Genomic DNA, 24677 nt, shown 5'->3' with positions numbered 1-24677 from the left:
TGCTGACAAATAATTTTGCTTGTGGTTTTCCACAAGGTACATTTTGCTTACAACGGGCCTTATCCTCTAAGATGTCAAGGGGATATCTCATGGACTTCAGTGCCTGATGAAAGTGCTGGACCATTTACAGGTTCAGGCCCTGTAGGGCTAATTCTCTCAGAGGTGCTGTGCAGTTATTACTCTCACTAAAGGTAGTGGAAGCTGTAGGTGCTCAGTGTTTCTCAAAATCTGGTACTTAATAAGCAGGGGTGGATTAAAGAAGCATCCATGGATTGGGATGCCAGTTTGGGAAGGAGGTTCAAGATTCATTGTGTGGGGGAGGAAGGGTGCAACAAGTGTTAGAATCTGCCAGGGATCTTGAGCCCTGGAGGAAGCAGCACTGTGAAGGCAGAAGCCAGTAACACCTTTGTATTGTTCTTGGTCCTTCTTTTACCTCACAGCTTAACACTGGCTGTTGACAAGAGGTACCCAGGAAAGGAAGTGGCTTTATGTTCTCTTTCTCTGCCCAGCTTGGTGAACCCTCCCAGCTGTTTCTACTAGGAAGCCATGCCACAACTGGCAGGTCAAGCACAGGACCTGGATGATAACTTGGGTTACCCTTTGGCATAATTTCATTTTGTGACCCAAAGGAGGAGGGGTTCTTCAGCTACCAACCAATCAGTGGGCACATCTACACATGTCTTTATTCTGGCCCAAATTTACAGCTGTCTCCTGGCCCTGGGGGCTACCTTTTGCTGTAGTAGGAGGACATTGTAGGTGGGTTGTATGTGTATGAACTGGTAAGTGTGTGTGTGTGTGTGTGTGTGTATAGCATTGTGTGCATGACATACGAATTGGTGATCTGTGTCTAACTTTGGGATGTATAGTGTATGTGCTCGAATTGGTGATAGGTATGCATGTGCCTGGCCTGGTCTGGATGTGTATGTGCCTGAGCTGGTTGTGTGTGTGTGTGTGTGTGTGTGTGTGTGTGTGTGTATGCACCTAATTGATTTGTGTGTTCATATATGTGCAATTGTGTCATACCCTCCTCTCTAACAGCGCAATATTGAGATCCTGAGAGTTGGCCTGATCCCACAGTGGTGTACTGGTATTAGCTGTGAGCTTTATGTGTGTATTCAACACTTTGCAATGTTTCTATTGAAAGGTAAAATTTGAAGATAACTTTATATTGCTGTTAATAAATTGCTGTTTAGTATTCACTGGTCAGAAAATGGGCAAGGTGAACTGGATAAGAAAAATGCACAGCTTACATATAAAGAGGAGGCCTTTGATTGATAGGGAAGAGTCTCTGTAACACGCTCTAAGAGCTACTGATGAAAAGTGCTATATAAGAACCAAGTCTTGTTGTTAATATAAATGTCTCTGCATTTACAAAGCAGTATACTCCTTAATCAGCCTGGTGAAATAGATGGCTTGATCCAACAACCAATGAAGTTATTGCTCCATTATGTTTAACCTATTAATCATATTGCTCACAGTTTACAGGGAGGAACTCTGCTGGAAATTGCATCTCAAATTTAGCACTATGTATGGCCTTAACGTCATCTGCCTTCCTAAACAGCTCTTTCTTGTCTCTCCAACACAGCAGCACATGCCAATGTGCAAAAATGAACATGCAGATACTTTCTGTCTGGTCAGAGGCATTTAAAGTTGACTGAGAGGTCTCAGAGCTAAAAAGCCTTAAATGTGTATTTGCAGTCATTGTGATGAGACCTAGTATCCTAAAAAAATGAAAATATTTGAAGGTAAATAGTTTTCCTATTCAGTTCTTTCTGGACTTCATCTCCTTCCTCACTTTTTTTTTTTTAATGACAGAAACTTATTGAGCTTGAAAATAAATATTTCATCTTATCTGAAACATTTTCAGCAGAAAATAAAACAAGATAAACAACCATGCCAGTGTATATACCAGTTCATAGAAGCTTTTATGCTTCATTACTGTCTTTACATGTTTTGTGGAATAAGCCCAGGAGAAGAAAAAAACGTTACTGCAGGGAACTATGACTGTGCCTAGAGCACATCTTCTCTGTACATACACATTGTGTCCACCACTCAAAAGCTGCAAACCATTATTTGATGGGCTCATAATGAACAGTATATATCAAATCGTGCTGGGCCTTAATTGCCTCTCTTTTAAAACAGTTTGTCAGCATGAATCTGATGACTTCAGAGCAGTTACACTTGTGTAAAACAGATTAAATGAAGGGAAGAATCAGACCTCCAAGTCTGCCTGTGGAGGCTGATGTGGCTACATCAGCATGTATTTCTGACTCTACTTCCTCTCCTAATTTTCTTGAGCAAAAATGTATTATTGTACTACAGTAGTACTAAGGGACCCCTTACCAACCAGGACCCTGTTGCTACTGTGCTAGTTAATATATGACTACATGTTAGAAATGCCTGTATGCCCCTATAATGCTATAGGCTGTCATGGCAGCAGGACATCACTACAAATAAATGGCTGACCATAGCCTCAGTGTACTTTTTTTAAAGGGGATGGCTGTATGTATTCTGGTAATACTAGTTAATATTTTTTATCTTCAGCATATTTTTTATTAGTTACCCTTTCACTGGATGATAAAAATGCTCACAGTACAAAATATTTGCTTACACCATCACTAAATGAGAGGATGTCAATATTCCCTATATCTCTTTTCATTTCTAGTACACATATCATTGGAATATATATGACAGATAAATTTATAACAGAAATATCAGCTCCCTCCAGAGTGATATTCTTCACCTTCCCTGGTTCTATGCACCTTCTCAAATGATGCTTTGTTACTCAAAGTAAGGTTTTTCTCAGTGGTGGATCTTGTACTGTGTTCCAAAGCTATTCATGTGCCAAAGCTTGAATTTGCATACATAGAAGGAGCCCTTAAGTTATCAAACTTTTTATACTTCCTGCCTTTGGAACAGCGTGTCCCAGGTCCTTAAATATTTTGCCTGAGGACCACCAGTCTTAACGTACCTGCTGATGGCAGCTTCTGCTGCAAAATGCTGAAAGAAGGCTGATGTCTCAGAGACAGCCAGGGTTTGGCTATATCTAGTGTTTTAAAATTAGGGACAGTTCTTTGGAGTGTATCTAAAATCAGGGACTCAAGACAGTGTGCTGTGCCCTGGTGAAATATGCTTTTGTCAGTCTCACAGTTAGAAGGTGGGCTGCTGAATGCTGGATCAGTTGAAAGCTAGGTCTAGCTTTCCCAACCAGTCCCAAATAAAACTGCATTGCAGTATTTCAGCACAGTCTCATGTAGCACCTCTAGCTAACTATATTAAAGACAGCCACAAGATCAAAAAGTACTAACGTGGGCATTTGCCCTTTATTTATATTAGGGTTACCATATCTTTGGCTTTTCCTGGACACGTCTTCTTTTTGTATTCTCCAATATCTGTCCAGGTGGTTTGTTGAAACCTGAACCAATGTCTGGGATTTTGCTCTGCTCCGCTGGCAGGGGGCTATGGGTTGCGTGTATGGGGGTACGAGTGTGTGTGTGTGTGTGTGTGTGTCTGTTTGTGGCAGGGGTATACGGAGGGGATATGTGTGTGAGGGGGTCCAGTGCCTACTGGCCCTGGGGTAAGGTATCTGCATGCTGGGGCAGGGCAGAGCAGAGCAGGAGGTGTGGGGGGCAGTCACCTGTCCCTCCAGCAGAGGAAGGAGGTGGGGGGCCCTTTGAGGACAGTGGGGAGGTCTATGGCAGGCTGGTGGCACCAGAACCAGTGCCCTTGCTTGCGGTGCCGGGCTGGCCAGGAGATGCTGACTGGATGGGCATGGCCATGCTGCCTAGCGTGGCACTGGAGCCACAGACCAGGACAGGGGGTGTCACAAGCATCCTTCCCTTCTGCCCACTCTGGGGCCAGACTCACTCTGCGACCTCCTGTACAAATTGGAGTCACCACCGGGTCGAGAGGGGGGCAACTGGAGGTCCCCTCTGGCACTGCTGGTGGGAGCAGGGGGCTGCAGGTCAGGAGTGAGGGGCGTGGAGGACTGTGGGTCAGGAGCGAGGGACACTAGCATGGCCAGGGATCTGTGGGTCAGGAGTGAAGGTCAGCAGCAGGGATTGGGGGGATGTGGGTTGGGAGTGAGGGGCGCCAGCATAGCATGGGGGGGGGGAGTGAGGGACTGTGGGTTGGTAGTGAGGCACACTGGCAGGGCCAGAGGTCTGGAGAGAGGGGCAGCAGCAGGGCCAGGGTGGGGAGGCACTACACATCGGGAGACAGGGGCATTGGTAGGGCCAGGGGCTGTGGATTGGAACTGAGGTGTCCCCCTAACAGGTGTCCTCTTTTTTGGAATTGGAAATATGGTAATGCTATTTATATCCATGTGCAGAGCTCACCAGTATTTTGTGATATTGGAGAGCTTAATGAATGTCACCTGAAGCAGTGTTGTTTTATGGAATTTTCAAATAGCCTGCAAAAAAAATTGCTCGGACATGCATGAACTGCCTAATTCATCTCCCTGTGTTGTTAAACTGTTGTCTTTTTATATTTTATAGTTATATAAACAAAATTATAAGTTAAGGCTTGGTCTACACCTAGAAGTTTTTGTCGTACCTCTGTCGGGTAGGGATACGATTTTTTTCACACTTTAATAAAGCTATGGTGACAGAACTGCTCATGGAAATGCAGATATACCATATGAAGCTTTTAGTCCATATAAGCTGTATCTCCACTAGGTCTGTATGCTGGTATACCTATACCAGCAAATCCTTTTAAGCATAAGGAAACCCATAGGTTTTATTTGTGACCACGTAGGCTAGAGGTAAGCCTGTCCATCTTTCTTTAGGTAGAAGTGCACCATATAGACCAACTAAATCAGAGATACTTGAGTATAAGCATCTGATGAAGTGAGATGTGGCTCACAAATTTATGCATCTCTAATTCAGTTAGTCAAGATGCACCTTTACCTTGCCTTCTACTTGACACTGGATTAACATGGCTAATAGAGTTGTCCGAAATTTCACTGTCAGTTTTGTTTTGATGCTGTTTTGACTTGTTTTGAGGTCGAAACAACAAAATCGAAATGGAACAGATATGGTTGAAACAGCCTCAAAACAAAACGAGGCAGGTGGAAACATTTCGTCGTTTCAGTGCAGTTTTGATGTTTTGCCCATGGGCTATAATGGGGAAGGTTGAAATAGCCTATAACTTTGTCATTTCTGGCCTGCTTTGGATGACAGTTGCAGGAATGGTAGCTCCATCTGAGGACATAAAGCCTGCCAAGTGTCAAGGAGGTAGGTGCAGGGAGTTGGGAGAAACTGCACCCCAAAGTCTTGAAAGCAAAACTTGCGTCACATGCATGTGTTAAGCCACAGTGAGGTCAAAACTGCAGGCATGCAGTGGAGACCACAAAGCTTGCCAAATTTCAGTGGGACAGGTGTAGGGGTTTGGGGGAAACTGTACCTCAAGCTGCAGACAAGCAAAACTCGTGAGATGGGTGACACTGTGTGTGTTAAGATGCAGCAGGGTGAAAGCTGCAGGGATGGTAGCCCTTGCTGAGGCCACGAAGCCTGCCAGCTGTCAAGGAGATAGGTGCAGGGGTTCTGGGGCTCTGCACCTCTAGCTGCTGATGGGCAAAACTCATGACATGGGTGCTTGTGTAACTGCTGCCTCTCATCGGGCAGCAGAACTAAAGATCCCCCATCACTTACCACCACAGACCTGAGGGTAATAATTGATCACAGTATGAACATGAGCTGGCAGTGCGATGCTGTAGCCAGCAGGGTTATACCCAACAATACCCTGGCATGCATCAATTGAAATGACAAAGTTATAAACTGTTTCGACCTTCCCCATTATGTCTCATGGGCAAAACGTCGAAACCGGGGCGAAATGGTGCAACTGTTTTGACGGAACGGACCAGCTGTTTCGACTCAAAAACAAAATTTGAAACAGAACACTGCTGTTTCGCATAGCCCTAATGGCTAACTACCCCTCTTTTTCTTTAGGTAAAATAACTTGCATTTGATTTCAGTTATTTTCTGCCAGCAAGACTAAATCATGTAATTTTGTAAATTTGTTATTTGAATAGTGCATGGAATATTCGGGGACACATTCATAGAAGTAATATGTAATCCCAATATGGCCTATGTATTGTTGATGATATAACAAACCTATTGCAAAATTACAGCAAGGCTCAGTAAATAAGGGATAAGGACAGATTAGCTATATAGCGTTAAGGAGATAAACCCAATAGTGTTACTGAAAACACCACCAAATAATAACCTTGAACAAAATGACACAGGCTGTTCTAAAAGAAGGAATAGTAAACTAAATCTGGAATTTTGTTTCATTTCATGCCACAGATATTGCTTTAGTGATTCCCTGATTTCTTTATAAGAAGACTAATAGACACTTTTGGAATTTTGAACATAGATATTATTAGGAGGGTGTAGAGAAAGGAAATGGACATTAAGGCTTCAGGCTAGAGATACCACAGGGTTCATGGAGATGCTTCAGGCATGTTAAAAATGTGTTGTACAGCTAGAAAGGCTAGTGTGGAGGGTGGGGATATCAACAGTACATAGGAATTTGTTCTATGTTACAAGAAGTGTTACTGCAACCAACATAAGTGTCTGATTACAAAGATAAGGATGCCAGCTGTGTGGTATCTCTCTTTGTCTGATATGCAAAGAAAGGTGTGGGCCTCAGGCAATTTTATGATTTAGATAAAAAATGTGGCAACATCTTGTTTGCATGTTTTGGAATGTTGGTGTCATCGGCAAAAGACACAGACACTGGTTGTGAACTGCGCATGTCTAGAAAGCATGTAATACCTCCATTGCGATCTGTGCTGCAACATCGTGATGGGTTAAGTAAGGCAGGCCCACAAAAATATTCACCGCCATCAAGGCTTTATATCAAGGTGCAGTGCACACAATGGAAGGAAGCAGAAGTTTGAAAACACAAGTGTAACACAAAGGCTTTTGCCTCTACTGTATCATGTTGCCATTGATTTAATTATGAGAAGAAGTGGAGAGGTACTGCTTAATGACTATGCTATTTTACTGTTGCATTATTTTTCTGTTTGCTAACTATTAAAATTTTTTTTACAAGATCTTACCTCAGCTTGGTTTTGGGGAATTCTTACAAAATCCATATACTTTCTGAACTCTAAGATGTAGCTGGCTTTTCTGATCTAGCTATCTACAATTTGTCTGTAACTGTAGACAAGGCTAAATGAGTTGGAGAATCAGGTTTGGAGATGGGACCACTTAGGGTCATTTAGTCTAACCCTGCTGAACAGATATAGGGCTCCTTGTTCTTAAAGTATCCCAGCCAGATGCCTGCCAAGTCTCTTCTTGAAAGCCTGCGATAAAGGAGATTCCACAGTTTCTCTAGGCAATGTTATAGTTTCAGTGTCTTTTTGTTCTTACAGTTAGAAACATTCTCCTGAGGCTCGATATAAATCTCCTTTGCTATGGTTAAACTCTTTGCCTCTTGTCCTGTCCTCTGGGACAATTTTTTCCGTATTTTTTTTGTCAGCCTTTCAAATATTTGAGAACTCCTTTCCTTTTCCCTCACCTTCCTGCCCCTGCCAGCCTCCTAATCTCCTTCTCTCCAAACTAAACATACCTAGCTCCTAGAAGTGCCTAGAATTAGTATTAGTAGTACAGTATTGCCTAGCTCAAGTCCCTGCTTTCAGATGGCCTATATACTGTAGTCTTCTTTATTTACATTGATGTTTCCTGTCCTTGAAAATGTATGCAATAGGCCTTGTTGTTGTCTGGTTTGTTTAGTTTCTCAAAACTCAGCACAATCTTTGTTTCTGGCAAATCTTTTGTGACAGAAGAGTAAGAACAGGAGGGACATTAGAATGCATGAAAATGTTAGCATCAGTTTCTTTTGGCTCTCTTTCCATCAGTTTTGCTGGCAGCTATATTTTTGCCCTAATGAGAGTTGCACAAGGTTTAAACACTATTTCCTCTTGCTTTAGTGTGCAAAGTGAGTAATTTATTAGTTGTCAATAAAACACAGGTCTGAGGATGTAGCTGCTTCCCTCAACTTGGACACAGGGGAGTTTCTAGTTGTCTGTTTCACACTGGCAAAGGTGTGTATGTGTGTATGCGCATGCCCGTGCATGTGAGAGAGAGTAATGTGGATGAACTCAATACATTAAATTCTTTGTATTCTGTCAAGCTAAAACAGGATTTTTTAAAGAAATACCATATTTTCTAACATTCCACACACCTCCAAATAAAACACACCGTGATTTTTCAGAAGGTAGAATGAAGGAAAAGGTTTTTCCAGTCACCACTGTATAGGGACAAAGACTAATTTTGAGTTCACTTACCCTCCCTTTCCCGCTCAGGCAAACGCTATAGTTTTAAGCTTTTTGCAGCTGTTCTGCCAAAATCTGAAACTGTAGCCACTGCTGAATACTGGACTTCATGGGCAGACCTAGGATTTTGAAAAGAGCTAAAAATAATCTGCAGGGCTGTGAAATAAGAGAATAGGGACCAAGATTAGTAAAATTGCTGGAGAAAGGATCACTTGATGAGTGTAACATTAAGACCATTGAAAAGGACAGTGGGTTTGTTAACATGCATTGAATCAGCAGGAATAAAGTGAATTGTAATAAGCCATGAAAACAATTGACTGCTTCAGTACTGCCTGAATAGAAATGCCACTGATGCTTTTTGGTAAAGAAAATCAACTTCCTTACTTAAAATGCACACCCCAATTTAGGTAGATGTAAATGGGGGGGTGGGGAGTAAAATGCCTGTGGAGTGTGAGTAAATATGATAAACAGCTAGCTTTGTGAAATAGAAAATGCCATAAAGTACTCTTTTATCATGACATAGACCCAACAGTGGATTTAAAAAGCATGTCATTTAAAGGAGAATATGGAAAGAATTTGGAACTCCCTTCTCATCAGTGCAGAGGCAGAAAAGGATCTTGGAGTCATCATTGATGCCAAAATGAGCATGGGCTGGCAGTGTGGGGATGCAGTCAGGAAGGCCAACCGCACCTTGTCATGCATCCACAGATGCATCTCAGGCAGGTCCAAGGTGGTGATCCTCCCCCTCTGTGTGGCACTGGTCAGGCCGCAGCTGGAGTACTGCATCCAGTTCTGGGCACTGCACTTCAGGAGGGATGTGGACAGCATGGAGAGGGTCCAGAGGAGGGCCACTTGCATGATTGGGGGCAGCAGGGCAGGCCCTGCAAGGAAAGGCTACAGGACCTGAACCTGTTCAGCCTCTGCAAGAGAAGGCTGAGGGGTGATCTACAAACTAGTCAGAGGGGACCAGCAGGCATTGGGGGAGTCCCTGTTCCCCCGAGCACTACCAGGAGTGACAAGAAATAATGGTCACAAGCTGGCAGAGGGTAGATTTAGGCTAGATATCAGGAGGCGCTACTCCACTGTCAGGGTGGTGAGGATCTGGAACCAACTTCCAAGAGAAGTGGTGCTGGCTCCTACCCTGGGGGTCTTTAAGAGGAGGCTGGATGAACGCCTTGCCGGGGTCGTTTGACCCCAGTACTCTTTCCTGCCATGGCAGGGGGGTCAGACTCAATGATCTGCTCAGGTCCTTTCCGACCCTACCAACTATGAAACTATAAGTTATTATGCTTTTGTAGATTTTCTTTACCACTGTTTTGAGATGCCAGGTGAGGTGTCTCAGTGATTTTCATGTAAAGCCTTACTAGTTTTAAGGCTTCATCATTCTAAATTACATACAAGTATACTTTGAAAAATCTCAAAGCTGACTGTAAATGGCCTTCTGATCTACAGATTAGGGAAGAGTAGAATTAAGGCTGTTTTGGAATGCCCAAAACATTTTCTTGTGAAGGGCTTTTTAATTATAACATTTCTTGATATTATAATTCGTAGCAAACTTTGTTAAATTTAGCAATGCTTTTAGCATCTATTTATTTTGAAGTAAAAGTATGATGAAAATACAGTAGCCTTAAGTATAATTTAAAGCATACTTCATCAACTGAAAAATATTTTAATAATGCTTTTAAACTTTCCAATAAAAATTCTAGTGAACTCTGAAAAACCCCAATCACGCCACTCAGGTATGGCTTAGTAGTACAGCGGCTCCATATTCAGTGCATCTGTAGTGATCTGTAACCTAGAAGCAGCATGATCTTCCCTCCCTTCCCCCCGCCCCATTGAAAATTAAAACATGGGAACCTTTCTACAAATTATTTTTAGAAAAACAAAATATATTCTAGATAACCCATCCACACTTGCAATAGAGACATGCAAACTCTGATTTTTAGGTAAAAACACAGTCCTCTATCATTTGATCTAAGACAATTTACAGTAGAGAAATATACAAAGACCTTTTATGTTTTTTGAAGCTGTGAGTGATCACCAGAAATGAAATTGCTCGTGTACATGCTATAATTATTGAATTGGATACAATCATTAAAGCATAGCTTAGTGATAACATTGTTTAAAATATAACCAAGACCTCCATTCTTAACTCCATTTAACCATGTAGAACACTTAAAAGGGAAGCAAAAACAATTTTTGACCTAGAGAAAAACAAACAAATCCTTCAAAATTTCCAATTAGAGTGAGGAAACATGGTTTAATAGTATGTGAAGGACAGGCCATTAAAAAACCCCTACACTTTCAGAAAAACTCCCCTCAGCTTTTGGAGTAAATCCTGTAAGTTTTTCAAATCAAACCAATTTTACCAGCTAAAGTAAAGAGAAGGTTAAAATAAGATTTATAAAGGAACTTGATTGCATCCTAATGATGGAGGTAATAGAATCTCTCCATAATACTGTGGAAATGGTGTCAACAGCATCTTTTTAAAAGCAGCCTAATATTAAATAATGGCTTGCTAATGTTGAGTAGTCTGTTTAGTATGCATAAAAATTAACATTTTATGCCTTCTCTAGCTCCAAGCACAATTATCTACTCAATGATTGTGGGAACACCTGCCTAAATATGCATTCATTCATCTATGGAAATTATGGGCAACACAGTGACAAAAATATTAAGATTGAGGGGTAAAGAAAACATCTTAGATTAAAATTTGGTTTCTGTGTTTCTTCAGGAAATGGCATCATGTTCCAAGACCTTAGCACAACTGTTTTGTCAGCAGTTGTAGTTTCTAACTACACAGTGTGACATCCTTTCTACAATCCCATTCCATGTCTTGACCACTTTTGACTTTAGCGAAAGGATCACTATCAAGAATAACAATATAGGGTATGTCTATAGGGTATGTCTACACATCAGATACTGCTGTTAATACAGCTCAGACAGAAACATCTAAGCTGCCTTTTAAACTAGCTAGTTTCCATATTGGTAACAAGATAAACATGGAAGCACCGAACCCAACAGAGACTCCAGAATCTGCCTGAGAAACTGAGTAGATACTCCAATGGTTACCCTGCATCAAGCTCTGTAGCAACTCACAAGCCAAAGGTATGGTGTGGACAACCCATGTTCCTTCCTGATCGTAAACTTCCCTTTGGAATGGAGCAGGTCCTGGTGTAACTTAGTCCTCAGAGGGCACATCTACACAAGATTTTTAATGGACAGTTAACTATTAGCTCCTCAGTAAACATCTCAGCGTCTATATGTGCAAGGCTATTAGGCTGGAGTAAATACAAGTATTCTCCTGTGGCAGAATGTTTTTTTAGTGTGCAGCAGCGCACGTGTAGATGCTTACGGGGCTGGCTTGGGCACAAGTGTTCTCCAGGGCAGGGGCTGCCTGCTGGCTAGCCCTGCACTAGAGCACCCTCATGCCCCAGCCAGTCCCTCCTCAGCATGTTGAGCTGGGTTAGAGCAACCCTGGGTTGGCAAGCTGATCCTCTGGACCCCTGTAGCTAGGGCTGCTCTGACCCAGCTCAACATGCTCTGGCCCTGGGCATACTGTAAATGAAGTGCCCAGGAACAGTAAACTCTGGCATGATATGTGCTGGAGTTTATTGCTGTTAGTTAATTACAAATGTAGACACACCTAGAGTGATCTAAATTATGGCAGCCAGCCTTCACCTATAAGGACAGTAGTGCTACTCAAAATGTCCATAGCACTATGTGCTGATCCACACCCTTCAGTGCCACATCTGGGAGAGCACCTTGTATCTACTATCTACAGCCCCTGCATCTGAAATGACATCCAGGCTAGATCCTACGTTCTATCATGATTCTCCAGTGAAAAGTGGCTAAATGTCTTCCTTAGGTGGTGCATTTGAACCTCAATTTATTGGTGCTTCAACCTTGTTCAATCCAGTGGAGATTTTAACTGGCTGAAGTGCTCTTAGTGAGCAAGGCTGAACTGGAAGAAATGTTTGCATCCACAAGTAGAAGGCCACCTCTGTGTGTCCATTTACCCAGCTGCAGCACTTGCCTACCTCAGAAGAAGAGTGTGTCACATAATTGGCAAGATTCTTTGAGTAGATATGATATCTTTATAAACCAACTGAGTAGTTGGAAGCAAGTTCCTAGCAAGTTTAATTTAGTAAGTAAACTTTTTTTCCAACTATTTAGTTGGTTTAATAGAAGATATCATATCTACTCAAAGAATCTTGCCTGCCTGTGTCCTTAGACTGACACAGCTACAACCAAAAACCCTGTCACATAATTAAAGTTTGTAACCATGCTTTAAAATCTTCTATGAAAGTCATAGCAGTATATAAGCAACACAGTATTATTATTTTCACTTTTGACTAAAGGTAAATGGGTCAGGAAGCAATATGCAATAGTGAGAGGCTGAAGAATCAGTCTATGGAGTTCATTCAAAAGTTTAAGAGGTGACTTTGTCACAATCTAAAAGTACTTACTGGGATAAACATTTTTTTAAAGTAAATTGTTCTTTAATCTAGCAGAAAAAGGCATAATAAGATCCACCAGCTGGAAGCTGAAGATGGAAGATGAAGATAACTTCATCCCATAAATAAGTGATAACATTTTATCACTAGAGTAATTAACAAGTAGAATAGCTTATCTTGAGGGATATGGAAACTCTCTACTCTTGGAACTTTTGAATCAAGACTTCTAAAGTATATAGCTGAGTACAACCAGAAGTTATAGGTTTGATGTAAGAATTGTTGAGTGCAATTCTTTGGTTTGTTTTATGCAGGAGCCCAAATGAGATCATCATAAGAATCTTGTTTTGCCTTAAATGTTATACTTGTCCTCCATTATGATGCTATAATATAATGTGTTAGAGTTGACTACTCATGTTTCTCTTAAAATAAAAGGGTCTGATATTCTGGCATAATCCCCATATGTGACCTAAAGTTTATTTCTGTTATTAATGGCACCTGCAGCTTTATGTTTGCAATCTATTGCCCGTTTTGTGAAATCTTGCATATGCAAAAATGAAAAGCTAGTTTTCAAATAAAGTTCACATTAAATTAGGTTAGTGTGCACCTAAAATAAAGAGTTTTATGTTTAAAAGAACCTGGGTGATATAAAAGGATGAATTTCTCCCCTGAGTGCTGAAAAATCCTCATGATTTGTCTGCACATTTTACTGAAAAATTGACTTGCTTTATTTTTAAGGAATATTTTTAATGTAAATTTCTGAGATAGATAACTAAAGAAAAGCAAAAATAGGTTCCTCAATAAAATACCACTCTAGAACAACTGCATGTTATTGAAATAGGTCATCAGTAGCCATAAGACTACTTTTTATTTGTTTCAATATTTTTTTACAGAGATAAATGTGTAGGTGTATGCAATTGAGAAAAGAGAGTCAGCTGTTTTTGCTTTAGTTTGCTGTAGACCTAGGTATTTGATCTCTCTCAAGAAAAAATGCTTTGAAGTTTAGTTCTTTCCATGTGCTTTTAAAAACTATCTTCAACTTTGTTTCCCTTTTTTAGGTGTGCTATATCTTCAATATGGAGATGACACAAAACAGTTAAGGATGCCAAATGAAATTACAAGCACAGACACTATTCGCGCCCTCTTCGTAAGTGCCTTTCCCCAGCAGCTGACAATGAAAATGCTGGAGTCACCTAGTGTTGCTATTTACATCAAGGATGAGAGCAGAAACATATACTATGAATTAAGTGATGTAAGGTAGGTAAACATAGAACTATAGTGTGTGGGATTTTTCCCCTGCAGTGTGTCCATAGAATGAAAAGTTAAGTTAATAAATATCCAAACAGATACTTTGACACTTTTAGTCATGTTTAGAGGTGTCTGAGTGCATTGGGGCTTTCATAATTTGACATGCACCTTAAGCCAGGGTTGTCTGATTTCTTAGTGGCGGGGGGCCACAGGCCCCCCTGCCCCCCCAGGCTGTATTCCATGCAGGCCACATGCCACACTGTGCTCTGCCATGCACCCCTCCCCACTACTGAGTTTCATAGCAGGCTCCCTTTTCTTGTCCTGTGCTGATGTTGCCATGGACCACACCACCCAACCCACAGGGGCAGGCGAAGAAACAACTAGGAGCTGGGTGAGAGAGGGGGAGACTGACAACAGCAGCAGCTGGTTCTGCTACAGTAATTGGGGAAGCAGCACCTAGACTGGGAGCCCAGGGCCACAGATTAACCCTTTAGGTTAACTGAAATACAAATACTTAAAATATTAAGCATAAAATAAATAATTTGTAAAATGACAGGTTGCTGCCAGTAAGGTAAAGGCATTAATGATGATGTAGGGGCAGCACTGCTGCCCTCTCCAAGATCTTCTACAGGATTAAAATGTATTCCAGGTTTTACACCAGTGGCAGAAGTCTAATTAGCTCCCTGTTGATCTGATTTCCTTCAAGACTGAGGAACTGACTGCCTGTAGCCAGCTGTCCCCACTAGTTCTCAGCTTGACCAGTATAAATGATGCAAATAATATTGTAATGACCTCTTGTGTATGTGTATGTGCACACACGTGCTTTCCCTGTCATCTGTTAGAGAAAATTCAAACTGTTCATCCAGGTTTCTTAAGGTTCGCATTTCTGACAGCGATTGGAGCCTGTGTTTCTGGAGTAAATGATCAGAATCTTAATCCCACAACCTCTATGGAGTTTCAGATGGCCTATAGGTGCAGCACAGTTACAGCTCTCTGGTCTGCTGCAGATTTCTTACAGTGTGTAAAATAGTAGGACGTGTGGTATGAATTTATATCAGCCTGCTCGCAAGGAATTATGTGATAAATAGTAGAACAGGCATAAAAGCAGAAGAAGAGCATGGAAGAAAATGAAGGAAAAAGAGGAAAAGATGGGTCTTTAACACTGGACAGTTGCTTATGTACATACAATTAGAGATGTGCATTGTGTCTGTTGTTCCCTCCTCCAGCAGAGGCCTCCTGTTCCCTCACATTATCTGCCTCAGTTCGTCCTGTGGTGCCAGTTCTGGCTTCTTTTCCATTCTTTCACATCCATCCCTTCTCCTCCTTCCCACTCTTGCTCCTCTTGGTTAGGGATGGACATTACACATAAACCAGTTTAAGTGATCAGAAACTGGTTTAAACCTGTAAAAGATCAGACATTCAGTGCACATAAACCAGTTTCAAAATTGCCAAAACTGGTTTGAGATAAGCCCAGTTGAATGTTGTATCAGACTTGACTAATGAAGCAGGGAATAACCCAACTCCCTGCCTCCCACGTAAGAGGCCTGCTGGCCGGCATCTACCCCACCCCAGCCCAGCCGCTGGAGCGGCAAGGGGGGAGTTACCATTACGGGGCCAGTAGCCCCTGTCATGGTTTCCCTGAGGTGAGCTCCTTTCCAGTGGGGGGCCCTGCTGCAGGGCAAGGAAAGCTGCTGCGGACTGCTGCAGTGGTGGTGGCTTGGATGGTTCTTGGGAGGTTATTCCCCCTCCCTCCAGCATCCGGTGGAGGGGATAGCAGGGGGCTTATTCCACTGCTTGCCCCAAGCAGGGAGTGAGCGGTGGTGGCCAGGGCAGGCTGACCTGGCTGTAGTTCCCCAGGATAGTGAGGGTAGAGGGGAAAATAACCCCCTTCCCTGCCCTCTCTGCCTCAGGGGCCATGCCAGCCCACTACTGCAGCAGTGAGGAGGGAGTGCTCGGCAGACCTGGCTCAGGTCCCTGCCAGTGGTTCAAGGAAGGGGGAATTAAACCTCTCTCTGGCCAGTTCAGCCAAAGCTACTGCCTGGGCTGGTCACACACCTCCAGCACAGCTTCCCTGCAGCTGAAGGCATGCTCTAGCACCCTACAGCTTCTGGCCTGAGAAACTGCAGGCATGTGCCTGCATTTCCTCAGTCCACAAGGAATGTCTGTGCTGGTACAAATCGGTTCACCCTAGGCAGGTTAGACTAACCTGCAAAGATTGAATCAATTCAGTCTCTGGCTTTTTCAATGTCTGTCCCTAGCCCTTTTGTACAAAACTTGTACCTGGCTTCCTTTGCTGTCCTCCATTTTCCGGTGAGTTCTTCCCCCTTCAGTTTTCCTCTCTTTTTAACACTTTATTTGCTCACTCCCTTCCTCTTCCCGCAGTCTCCTACATTTATCTGCTTTTATTTTAGTTGCTATGCTACTAACTCAGCAGACTCCTCAGCCAGTTTCTGCAACCTCAGATATGTTTCTGCAACCCCCCGCCCATTGTCTTCATTCAACCTACTCAAACCATCTCCTGATTTCTTTCAGAAATGCCCGTGAGCTCCCTCTTCTGCAGTATTACTAGGCCTTCTAGGACATCCAGTTCATCAATGCTGATGAATTGTCATCCATTCTCAGCCCTGTTCCTAGCCAAATCTCAGAACTCCATAATCTTTATATCTTTTCCACCAGCCCCCTCCCCACCTTCTATTGCATTAACCATTAAATTTCTGTTCTTTCTTTTAAGGCCCTTCACAACCCAGCAGTGTTAACTAAGCAATGCTCCACCTCTCCCCCCCATCACCCTGCCACTCTGTACCTTCCCTGCTTTGGTTCTGGCATTGGACAGGGCAGACCAGCAATATCTGATGCAGAAGGAGGGCTAGGGGCTTGGTGCTGCTGAGGGAGATATCACCTTTTTTTTTTGCTGATATCATGCATGCTGAGCAGCCAAAAAACTACTGGTTTTAAGCAGATTTCCTTTTCCCCAGCCTTTGACTGTTTCTCCTGTATTGCATACAGCTGCCATTTCTATATCTTTCTTGCTGCCAGAATTGAAGCAGCTGCCAGGAGGGTGTGTGGAAAGGGAGAGATGGGGGACAAAACGGTGAGATATATCCCCCTTGCTCCTTTCTAGTGCCCCACTTTTGTCAGTGCCTGGGGCTTGTGTCCCACTCACTCATCATTATGCTAATGTCACAGCCTATTCCTTCTCCCAGACTATCATCTATATTACAAGAGTTCAGCACTGATTTATCCCTGATGCCAACCTTCATTGTACATTCATTACATTTCCAAACTGGTGCCTTCTTGTTATCTCATAGGCTTCTCCTCATGCTTTGTGCAAACACTGAGAGGCCCCCTTGTTCTCCTTCAAATTCCTTTGTAAAACATGACATTACTTACAGTGGCTGGTCTGCCCTGACCACTGCCTTTGATAATTAATATAATCTCCTTTTTCCCATGTGTTCCAGAGGATAGGAACGTTACATACAAACTGGTTTAAGTGATCACAAACTGGTTTAAACCTGTAGCAGAACAGATGTTTGGTGCACGTAAACCAGTTTGAAAATGGCTGAAACTGGTTGGGTCAAACTGGTTTATGCAATGTCTGTCCCAGACCCCTTCCTGGTTTAAGTTAAACCAGACTGCCCCAGCATCCCAGCATTCTGTCTCTGCTGGGTGGGGCTCTCTGTTCCCCAGCAGAGCTGGCCCCTCCCCTCTGCTCCCTGGCTGAATCTCGGCAGAGACTGCAGGCATCTGCCTGGCTTCCCTTGCTGGACCCCTTCTCTCCCCACTCCCTGCTAAGGAGGGCTTCCCCATCCCCTCTGCCTAACAGTGACATGGCCCATCATTAGTAAGCTGACCACATGCTGGCTACGGTTGATGATGTGGCAGACAAAACAAAGGCAGAATAAACAGGTAGCTGGTAATGTCCCTCTGTGTTTTTTTTAACGGGGTGATAAACACAGTGTTGTCAGTTCCCTGCTGGGCTGGTCAGGGGGTGGGAGGGAAATCCCTCCCTATTAAGAACATCCTGCCGGGGCCTGGCCAGGCCCCCCTCCACTCAGCTCTGTACAAGGGAAGGGAGGGCTGCTCTAGTATTCCCCAGCCTGAGCCACTGCAGGCATGTGCCTGCATTTCTGGGATATATGTGCAGTTACAAATTGATTTGGCTTAGTTAGGTTAGACTAACCTGCAGAGATTGGATCAATTCAGGCTCAGGCATTTTGAATGTCTGTTCCTAGCCCTAATGTCTGTATCTATCCACCCTTCTCTCCCCCAGAAGCCAAGACTATAAGATCCTAGGGGCAGATGTTGTTTTTATCCTGTGTTTTTATATTACTTAGCTTAGTGGGGCCCTGGTTCATAAATAGGGCTTCCGGACACTGCAATTATATGAGTAAATAATAATAATAATAAACTAGAACATACATAAATGTGTCCTGGCAGAGGTGTAGCTCCCCAGTTCCATGCCCAATGCAGCTACCGATGCATAGGGCAGCTCAGGCTCCTGTCATGGGAATGGCGATGACTTGGTACTATCCCCTGGTATCAGGGAAGTTTGTTAGAACTGAGATATGATGTGGAGTGCAATTCACATTAGAGAATCATACACACAGTATTTTACTGATTTGCCTCACAGTGCTGAATTTTTTTATCATAAGTTATCATATTTCACCAAGATATTTTTGGAAAATATTTAAAAAACAGGTTAGGATTAAGTGAGGTACATCCTTGCAACCTCACTCTTTGCAGAGTGAGGGATAAAATAGGAGGCTGGGATTTCTGAGCTAAAAGTGAACAGAAAGGTAAGAGCTTTCCTGGCATTAAATAAGAATAGCCCCATAGTCTTATGGAGAGCTCAATACTGTTGCTGGGATTAACTGTACAGATTTCTGAGCAGGAAGTGTCCTTATTTTAACATATGAACTGAACTCTCACGGTATTTAATTCTACAAATAGTAAACATTTTTCCAAGTTATTCACTAATTCAGCATAAACAAATCACCTTTTTGGATCTTGACCTCACTAAACTTCTCATTAATACATTTTTAAAACAGATGGGACTGATCTGTCTCATAAATTATGTGTTTTTTTAATAGAATACTTGAAGTCTGCAACAGCAGTGCAGGTTCTGACTAGTTACTGAGTCAAAGCAATCACTGACTAATATGACCTTAAAAGAAAGAAATTAGACCTGCCCAAGAATCCTGTACTTCATTTTTTTAAAATGATAATCCCAATGATTAAGATCAGTTCACTGAACTTGTAGCTGTACCTGGAGAGAAGGAATTCAGTCTCACGTGCAAATTCTCTTGAAATCACTACTGTGAAATAAAAGGAATCACAGTTTTGAAGGGACATAAGTGAGTTTAGATTTCAGTCTTTGTTGTTGATTAATGCTGAAACAAAAATCAGCAAGACTCGGTGCAAATTTCTAATCTATACAGTTATTGGGAGGTAGGTTCTGAAACTAAATGTAGAATATCAATCATCGGATTGTTCCCTGAATGTATCAGTTTAAAATGAAGTGCAGGAATAACAAAGCTTTTTTGGCTGATTTTTAAAAAACTGGTTTGTTTGTTTTTTTAATATGTTACATGAAAATGTTATAGTAGCTCTCATCGAAGCTGTGCTTTCGTTTCTTTTGTATTGTAGTTGTTGTTTTTTCTGTTAAGCTTTATAATAGCTTTGGAGGACTGCAGTCTTGTAGAGGGCTCTCACTTGCTGACGAGTTCTTAATCTTTATGGGATTTCTTCATTTTTTATGAATAAACTATAAGTTAGAATTTCCTCAAGAATAATTTGAACAACAGAAGAGTGTCTTTTACTCTTCAGATATGTGGTCATTTAGAATAGCAGAAATCCAAATGCTGGGGTAGCTTGTGCAATGAAGTATTTAAATATTAACTTGCACTGTAAATATTGAAAGTTTATTGTCTTTCATAGTCTATGCCTAGAATTTTGAAACAAACTTAGCGTAACCTGATTTTTATGGATATGGAGTTGTATTGAAAGAATGTTGTTTTCCATGGGAAACTGAGTGGACGTTGACTGTTATTGTTATTTATGTTTGTCTTCCTTTGGTGTTTTTTCATTGGCCAGGTTCAGCTAGAATGTGATACTGGTTGATGTCTGTTACCTGAATCCTTAGGGGAAGCAAATGGCTAAAATAAAACTGCTTTCATTTATTGTTCTTGGTATTTTCCAGGAATATTCAGGACCGATCTTTTCTTAAAGTTTACAACAAAGATCCTGCACATGCATTTAATCACACATCAAGAGCTATGAATGGAGATATAAGGGTGAGTACCTGTTAACCCATTTCTTAATTCATTCTCTGATTTTTTGTTTGTTTGTTTGTACTTACTTTGAGTAATAGCTCTCCAATTCCTCCTTTATTCACATCTTAAGTAATTTATTTTAAAACACAATTTGCTTTATCAAGGTTCTCATTTTATGAGCAGGCCACAACTTTTTATATTCAACAGAGTCCTTCCTTTTCCATGTCCTTGCGACAAGGTATTTAGCAGAATTCACAGGTTTGTTGGAATCTGGCAGGCCATGCCATGAGTGCTTCTGCTGTGGCCTCAAACTTGCGACCTCTGGGCTGCCAACTGTGCATCTTAGGGTGCCTGTACATGAGTGATTAATCAAGTCTGCTGGAGCATGGTAATTATGGTGTTCCAGCAGCTTCCTGCATCTCATGTATCAGCATCCCCATGGGGCCACTTGAACAAAAGCTCATCAAATGAGCTTTAGTTCAAGATTCCCCTGCCACCATTTTGAAGCACAGGGACACTGGTATACAAGACACTGTGACACTTTAATTAGAGCTACACTCAGAGCATGTATAAAAGGGCCCTTAGTGCCCATGTCACCCCAGCTCCCATTCAAGAAGGTAAAGAATGGTTTAATTAGACTCTAGCTGCAGTACAACCCACAATGCCATTTACAACTGGCCAGTTGTAGCTCCTGGTTTCTGGAAATGTCAGACCCAAAATACAAATGAATTGCTATCACTCTGCAAATTGCTGTTTTGTTTTGAAAATAGCATAAACTTCTTTTTACTTACGGTAGGAAATCTTTTCATAGGAAGTTTCCAATAGAGATTATTCAATTTGTGTTTTTCTGTGTGTGTGTGTGAGAGAGAGAGAGAGAGAGAGAGAGAAAGATTCATATATATGAATCATATTAAACTTAAAAAGACAAAACAGCATTCAGTTGCTACAACATGGTGCTTGGCTTCTGGACTTATTCCAAAATGGATGTCACATGTTCTAAAAAATTCATGTGAAAATACTAGTTGATAATTCTTTATCTGTTTTGTGGTTTCCTAATCTCATTTTTGTGTGTCACAGTTCTTTGTTTTTTATAACAGCTAAGCACTTTTGCAATTGTAACTGCAATTGTTATTTCAGTACAATCACAGCAGTGAGTTTTTTTGCTTACACACAGTATTTTCACCCGCCTCTTCTACTCTCAGATTAGGTCACAACATGATTATTTACCTAGCTGCACTCGAAGAAGACTGGGTAGAAATTCTTTTGTATAGATTGGGTAGAAATTCTTTCAATGGCTCATATGATAAACTGCTAAATGTCTTACGTTTGGTTCTGGGTATCCTGAAGTCTGATCGACTCCCGCATAGCACTGACAGGATGCATCTCTCAGGTCTATCTAATATGTACATGCAGGGCAATTACCAGTACATGCACTAATGCCAAGTATTGCAATAATAATATTGTGTTGACATTAAAGAGCTAGGTTTAAATCCTGTTTTTCCATACTATCTGTTTTGTTTACATTCTGCACTGGCATTCAGACATGTGGCTAATGAGTGTATAAATTCAGACTGGCAGCAATCTAGATTATTACTTTGGCCCTGCATGAGAGATTTGTTGCCTGGTAAAGTTGTTATTTTGAATACTGATGTTGTTACTGCTGTCTGGACATTGTTTATAATTTGTACAGATCACATTAAAATACAGAACTCATAGCACGTGTTGATTGTGGCTAAATTTCTCTCCTCTGGTGCAAGGAACATGTAATTCAGAAAGAAGGTGTCTCCCTCTGCATTTTTATTGTTCTGCTCCATGGTCTGATTCAATTCAGTGGAGTTGTGTCGTATCAGAGGTGGTATTTTAATAGCTACATATCTGCCAAGAATAGTTATTTTCCAGTCTGTTCTACCTTTGGATAGTGATTCAACTATCTTTTCGGTTCAAGAGAGTATCCATTAAGTCAGAGTTCAGGACATTTCATGGGGAACTGAGGAGAAGCTTGCAAAACAAAGAACTTGCACCTTTATAGGCTTTTGTGGTTCAAGAGCACAAGAATATAAAAGCAGGTGAAGGAGGATGCGTGAATTCCATACACTTCCTTCAGATGGCTAGCAGCAGGATACACAAAAACTTAGTTGATAGCAAATGCATCATAGAAATATAGAGCTGAAAGAGACCTCAAGCCCCATCTAGTCCAGCACTAGCACACGTGCAGGATATGCTACTCTTACATCATCCTAGTTTAATATGTATCTAGCCTCTTGAAACCCTTCACCAAACAAGGCTCCACAACTTCTGTGGACAGCTTGTTCCTATGCCAAACTGTTTTTAGCGTTAGGAAGGTTTTTTCTGAGATTTAAATCCCCTTTCCTGCAGTTTAAATCTATTGTTTCATGACCTGTCCTCTCTGGCAGGGGAGAACATAATTGCAACCCCTCCCATCCCTTTTAATGGTTACATTTAAGCTTTGATAAAGTTATGCACTCAGCCTAGTATCTAATAGTGCTAGAGTTAGTCAGGAGCAAATACTGCTGTACCCATAGTGAGAAGTGTTAGGGGTATCCTGTTTCAGTACATCTTAATTTTCCATTTTTAAAAGATGACTTTAAAAATATTAATCAACACCAGGTGCAGGCAGATCTTGTCCAGCTTATGCTGTAATATAATGTAAATATAGTTTGTGTCCATGTTTATGAGTTTACTGGAATTTTGTTTTCACTCAGGTTTGGGAAGGTTTGGCCTCTCTATATATATTTCTGCTGTTTGGCTTCCCTGTACTTTTTGAACTTGGGTTTGATGTATTCAGGCTTCTATTTATGTGATTTATAATAATTGCCACATAGCATAAAATAGTCTAAAAAATAATGCTAACCGTCCCTTACAACACCTGTTTTAACTACTGAACGGATGTGAAGCCTACATAAAGACTGGCAGTAATACTTGAAGTGTTATCCATATGGACAAAAACCATCTGAATGTGAAAGAGGAGTACAGTATTGTTGGTTGCAGCCATGTTGGTCTAAGGACATAGACAGACAAGGTTCTTTGGGTAAATGTGATATCTTTTATTAGACCAAATAAATAGTTGGAAAAAAATTGTTCTTTGCAAGCTTTAGGGCACAAACACCCAACCTTTTTGTGCCCGAAACCTTGCCAAGAACATATTTTCCAACTATTTAGTTGGTCTAATAAAAGATAGCACTTTTACCCAAAGAATCTTGTCTGCCAAAGACAAGGATCTCTATGTTTTAGTCTTTCTGGCTAATCACTCAGCTTCAACATCTTCACTTACTATTTTCATTTCTTTTCTACTACCTATATTTCCTGAATGGGTTGCAGGTAGAATAAGATAGCTCACCTGGAATTTTAAAGGAAATTTTTCCTTTTAAATACGTCATATAATCTTTTCTGTCTATACAAGATTGGCCTTATAAGGTCATGGTTTCTCTTGCTTTGCCTCCAGCTGTAGGAATAATTGAAGGACACCTCCCAATTGAAAGCTTAAGATTTCTGCAAGGGAGGGTTACTGATATTGTGTGCTGTCTATTTAATTACTAGGCATCTGATATCTGCCTGATATTTCTGCATTATGAACAAATACAGCCTGTGGGAGACCCTCTCACTAAAGCTTTACTTTTCTTCTTTTTTCTCCATTTTGGTTATTTTCCCAACCTGTGGTTGTTTTTTCATAGAGGGGAAAATATGTACTCCCTGCACATTGACTTTCCTTTTTCTATTTTGCCCAAGTCTGTGACATTTCTCAGTAATATTTTTAATTCTCTGTTCTAAAATACTTTTTCTTGCTCCAAGGTACTTTTTAGTGTGAGAACTGAAATGCAAATAACATGGATTTTTTTTTCAGACCATTATTTTAGGTTTCAGTATGACTTACATTATTATGATGATTAAAGCACACTGGTTTTGTTAGCCATTCTGCCATAGAATTAGGGCTTTGTGTATTTAATACCTACAACATCTCCAATATAGGAAAAATTGTTGTTGGGTTTACCAAAGGAAGGCTTGGCTTTTTTCTCCTATCCCATCCTAACTCTGCTACATGTGTACCCTGTTTGTATATATGTAAATGATGTGTTGCCTGTAGATGGTGCCAAAGAGCATGTAATTTAATTCCTGGGTTTTCTAGAACTAGTGAAGCATTTGCTGCTGTGCACTGCAGTTAGTTCCTACGCTGAGCTGTTTATATGGATCTTTTCACCCATTCTGGTGATTTGCAGCCCTGGGTGGCTCTTTGCTCAGTGCAAAGAGACAGTAACTAGTTCCTTGATACTAGGTAGCGAAGCCCTGTAATAGCCTCACTGCATGCAGCTACCTCTAGAGATCTGACCATCTGCTCTGGACATAAGGGTAAGTTATGCTGACATTTATGTGTCGGGTGTCTGCACCTTGTGTGGGTGTTAGGAA

At 41.4% G+C, this 24677-nt stretch overlaps 1 protein-coding gene across 11 annotated transcripts in view; it reads left to right on the top strand.

The window, feature by feature from the left end:
* The window catches only part of KIAA1217 (KIAA1217 ortholog), a 264429-nt gene that overhangs the window by 134800 nt on the left and 104952 nt on the right, over window positions 1-24677 (top strand). For all 11 annotated transcript variants that reach the window (XR_002100374.1, XM_019531957.1, XM_019531974.1 and 8 more), the window contains 2 exons: window positions 13794-13992; window positions 20183-20276. Coding sequence is in view for 10 of the 11 variants with exons in the window: in XM_019531957.1 (XP_019387502.1) it covers window positions 13794-13992; window positions 20183-20276 (293 nt within the window). In the remaining variant the exon portion in view is untranslated. The remainder of the gene's footprint in view (window positions 1-13793; window positions 13993-20182; window positions 20277-24677) is intronic.

This window comes from Crocodylus porosus, unplaced genomic scaffold (genome assembly GCF_001723895.1).
Source record: "Crocodylus porosus isolate Cpor-Errol unplaced genomic scaffold, CroPor_comp1, whole genome shotgun sequence".
Classification (NCBI taxonomy): domain Eukaryota; kingdom Metazoa; phylum Chordata; order Crocodylia; family Crocodylidae; genus Crocodylus; species Crocodylus porosus.
Note: the sequence above shows the minus strand (reverse complement) of the source record. Positions and strands in the feature narration are given on the sequence as shown.